The sequence below is a fragment of the Gavialis gangeticus genome, unplaced genomic scaffold (assembly GCF_001723915.1).
Source record: "Gavialis gangeticus isolate Ggan-Ray unplaced genomic scaffold, GavGan_comp1, whole genome shotgun sequence".
Lineage (NCBI taxonomy): Eukaryota > Metazoa > Chordata > Crocodylia > Gavialidae > Gavialis > Gavialis gangeticus.
The window spans coordinates 41930183-41935015 of NW_017728994.1; the positions used below are offsets into that span (position 1 = coordinate 41930183).

At 40.3% G+C, this 4833-nt stretch overlaps 1 protein-coding gene across 2 annotated transcripts in view; it reads right to left on the reverse strand.

Moving 5' to 3' along the window:
- The window catches only part of BLNK (B-cell linker), a 201804-nt gene that overhangs the window by 55430 nt on the left and 141541 nt on the right, over positions 1–4833 (reverse strand). The window contains exon 6 of one of the 2 annotated variants that reach the window (XM_019502659.1): positions 302–358. The exons of the other annotated variant lie outside the window; for it this stretch is intronic. Coding sequence (XP_019358204.1) covers positions 302–358 — 57 coding nt within the window. The remainder of the gene's footprint in view (positions 1–301; positions 359–4833) is intronic. 2 annotated transcript variants of the gene reach the window in all.

Below are 4833 nucleotides of genomic sequence, written 5' to 3' on the forward strand. Positions count from 1 at the left end.
AGTGGATTTGTGCTGTGGTGCACAGAGACAGTAGAAACAAACAAAATAGTGGAGACAGAGCCAGTAATAAGAAGCTCCTTGGTTGAGGATTTGAGATACTTGACCTAGGCCACATTGTGGGTATTTGTAGGATAATCAAGTAGGAAAATGTGCTTCAATACTTTTTTTTCCCAGGCCTTGTAAAGCCTGGCTATGGCCCTGGCAGAAAGTGTAAATATGTTATAACAAAAGAGTACAAAGCACAGAATAGAGCTCTGTCTGAGCACTCTATCATGCCTTGCGTGGTTCTGAAATAGCATACCGATCCCAAGTATTTTTCCCAGTTTTGCAAATTAAGGCCACTTGTTCAGTTTGGAACCTAAATATCAATAGAAAATAATAATATAATAATAATAATAATAATATAATAATAATATAATAGAAAATAAGTCATGTTTGCATCACAGGCTTGAAAGCATTTATGGCCACATCTATATTAGTTATTTTCAAGGGATGCTGGTTATTTTAAAACACAAATGCAAACACACACAAGTTACTGTGCTGTAGTAATATTTATGAGCAAGTGCCAACACTGTAAAATCCTGGCAACCTGGAAATCAATGAGAGCTTTGCCATTGATCTCCTTGGAGCCAGGATTGACGTTAAAGCTGTTGTTCAGATCAGTGAAGTTAAAATGTGTATAAAGGGTTTGTAGGACTATGATAAAGTCACAAGATCAAAAGCTCATCCTGAGCCTAGCGGTTGATCTGTTTTGAGTGTTTAAGGCATGCCAGTTTTGTAGCCAATGGCACCCATAGTAGTGATTTGACTGGCATATTGTCTGGCCATTTTTGACTCTCTAGGCTGAAGGCCCAGATAGCATAAGGTATAATGGTTGAGTGGTTGAAGCGTCTCTTTAAGGAACCAGAGGTCTGAGTTTGAGTTTTACTTGAGACTTCTGCTACTAAATGGCACCTCTAGCTGATGTAGCTGGACTTCAAACAAGATGTTTTAATGACTGCAGGACTGGACCCTGGGGCATGTCACAGCACAATTTGTGTTCTAATTACACTTGGTTTTAGGGATCCCTTTAAGTGAGCTGGAAATGGAGAGGGGACTCCACTTTTACTGTGAGGCCCCTAAGGGTGTGGCGCACAGTTGTCTCTAGACACATTTAATCTCTCCTAGTACTAAATATTTTTCTTTCCAAGATGTTCATTAATTTTACTACCGTTGTCCCTTTTCTGTAGCACATGCCCTTGCTCCTAACCCAGTTTTGCTTAGAGGGTGATTTTAAAAAAAATTTATATTATGCTGTTTGTATCTTTATTGACTCATATTTTACTGTATTTATTATTGCAATGAATCTTGGTGTAGTAGATAAGTAAAACTATTATTAAAAAATGAATTCATTTGAATCTGTCCAAATCCTTTTGGATCTCTGAACAAATGCAGTCAAACTGATTGATAAATTGGTCCCAAGTTGGAATTTCATGACACACAGTAGAATGGCTGGTAGCTGCAGTAGAAGTATCTGTTGATACAATTTTTTCCTAAAATATTTATGAAACTGTCTATGGCTGTTATTAGTGTCTCTAATAGTTTTATATAGGTTCTTTACAAAAGCCTGAGGTAATGTAATGCTTATGACTATACAATACAATACTTTTGATTGTAAGGAAATGGCTAATTTTCAACATAGGGCATCAAGTATCAAGAGAAGGAAACCCTGAACACACAGCATTGCCACGTACATGATTTGGTGTAAGTCACAAATTATGTTTTTTCTTTCTGGTTACCACTTTCTCAAGTCCTTCAGTTTGTTTCCTGACTAGTTCCATCTAGTAAATATAGTATTTTATAAGAACTGTAGGAACAGTAAGTGGTACAGAAACATGCAACATGAAGGATCTGAAGTACTTTGCTTGTGTATGGAAAAGATCATATGTGATCTTCCTGTTATCTTAGCATGTGGTACAAATATGATTTCAAGGAGCTAACAAACTTTGGCTACAGGAGGCTTCCTTATTTTACTTATTGTACTGACTTTGAAGTTTCACTGATACCTCCAAGGGACATTCAAAAAAATAATTTATGTGTTTTTATAGGATTCAATCCTGCAATGTACTGAATGTCCTGAACTCATAGATCCAGTATCAATAAAGTATTTAGCCTGTACCAGTCTTAAGGGTGAAATCCTGACTTCACTGAATAGTCAGTGGAAGTTCTAACATTGACTTCAGTGTAGTCAGGATATTGCCCAGAGAATAGAAGTTGTCCCACTGGGGCTTAACGTTTGTGGTGTGCTCACTGTACCTTACTGAATCAAGAGCTGATGGCACTCAGTACTCTCCAGAATAAAACCCATCATTTCTGTTATCTTTCCTGTTTTCTGTTCTTGAAGACATGGACCTAGAAAGTGGCTTTTTGTTATTTGTCTATTAAGCTTCCCCCTATATCCATTGCTTACTCTATACTTGAATTAATAATCCTCTCTGACATCATGCACTATGGCTTCCTTGTAGTAAACAACTATGTATGTGATAAAAAGGAAATATGAAAATTAGGATCTGGGCCAAATTTTTGGTTCCTCAGAGGAAGATTGTGACCTCAGGTGGGGAGTAAGCAGCAGCAGCTTTTAAGAAGTGAAGAGTGTGGTACTGATATTTTCTCTATAGTCCTCAAAAAAAAGTCTAGAGACAGAAAAATGTTGTCTAAGAAAAAAATTCACATGAAATCAAATACATCAGGCTTTAACTTTAAAAAGTTAGACTCCTACAGCTACCCTTTTCAGCTGTTGCTGACTTTCATGATTTTATTGTGACTGTCATGATGATATTTGGTGTTTTTCTTTAAGCTTCAAGTCCTGGACTCCTATTAACACGTGACTCGTTTAGCTTTCTTTGTAAAGAAAAGAAATTTTCTAGCCCTCTTGGTTGCAGAGAAAAGCTTGATGTGACCCAGGTACACTATAAAGGATCAACCATGAGAAGGCAAATAAGAACAGGCTGATTTATATCCATGCTATATATATGTGTGTGTACTAATATAAGAGCTCATATGTTTACACTGTGCCATGATTTTTGGAGGTTATAGATTCATGATTGTTGAATACTTGAGTCTGGCTAAAACACAGCAAAATAAAAATTCATCCTCTTCTCAGAGAGCTACTTCATTAACTGTTTTCAAATTCAGCTTGGTTCAGCTTTTAATAGAATTCTTCCTAGTCTGGTCTTATGGTAGCTATTTCTTTAAATCTGGGAACATCGAGCACCTGCTGTACTAGTGGCCATTTTATATTTGACTGCTTGTAAGTACTTTTTGTTCCAATTATTATTCTCCTTACATTTTTCCTTTCATCCTGTTTTGAAGAGGGGGAGGACATGCAGCATCAGAGGAGTACCATTTAAAAGCAGATTTTGCCTTCAGGCAATGATTGTTTATCTTTGCAAATTATAATGTTGAGATCCTCTTGTCATTTTTGCTATACACTTTCATTTTAGATGGATTTGCCAGTGACTCACTGCAATGTGACTGAAACTAACTGCTCTGAAGCTGCTACTGTAACAGTGTTCTTTATGAAGACTAAGAATCTTAAACTGCAAAATATTCTTTGTGGGCAGATGCTTATTGAAATCAAAGGGGTTTTATGCAGATACAGATATCTGCCTGGATAGATAGAACAGTTTGTATGTGGACTATGACAAAAATCCTACTAAAACAAAATACATATATTTATATTGCCTTAAAGTCCTGGCAAACAGTCAAACCCTAAGGATAAACATTACATTTAGAAGTTTGGGAGGTTAGATTGGGTAAAAAATGGCCTCCCAAACTAACTCAGTGACTCCTCACTTGAATCCTCTTCTTTGCAAATTAATTGCAGAACAGTACAGTCATTCCCAGGATCCCATCTACAGTCACACAGCTTACTTTAAATTGCATGATTGTAGATAAGGCGCTGGCTCTACAAATATTCACTGCTATCAGGAACCTGATCTCTAAGTAAGTTGAGGGGTGGGTTGGGTTGGGGCGGGGGCTAGTAGGTCTGTGGGGGAAAGGGGCTAGTCAGGATCAGTGGTGCTAATGAGCCTGCAGGGGGGGTGTTGGGAGGATTGGGGAGCCAGCGGGTCGTCTGATCCCAACCCCACTCCTGGATCCCATTAACCCCTCTGTGGACCTTCTGGCTCCCTGATCCCACCAACCCACCCCCATGGCAGAGCTGCTATCCCCTCATTCCTGCCCACCCCTCTCTCCACCCTGACTTACTTAGATTGGGCTTCCTGCGAATGTCTTTAACACTGGCATCAGGGGTGGTTTGGCAGGATCAGAGGCTAATGGATCGGGGTGGGGGAGTTGGCAGGATCAGGGAGGCTAGTAGGTATGTGGGGGGTGCCTGGTGCCTCTACACAGGTGGTTGTCCCCCCGGTGGGATTGGGGGAGGGGGGTTGTTGAGAGGCTAAGAATAACCTGGTTGTGTAGGGGGTGGGTAGGAAAGGTGCAGCCCTGGGGCTGGGGTGAGTGGTTGGGCTTTTCCAGCCCCAGGATCCATTCGGAATGTGTATGCATGGTCAGTAGATCAGTCTATCTATGCCTTATCTAACTGTAGTGCACCTCAGGGGAACTAAGTTAGATTGGGCTGGCTATTCCTTGACCAATTTAATCTTTAGGGAACATTTATATCAGGGTGGGCAATCACTTGGGCCTGGGGGCCACACAGGGAGTTTTGACAAGTTGTCATGGGCTGGGTCAGCACCCCAGGCCCTGCCATCACAACTCGCCAAAACTCCCTATCCAGGGCCACAGGTGGGCAGAGAGTGGTGTTTGGGAGTGAGACGGGGGTGAAGCCAGGAT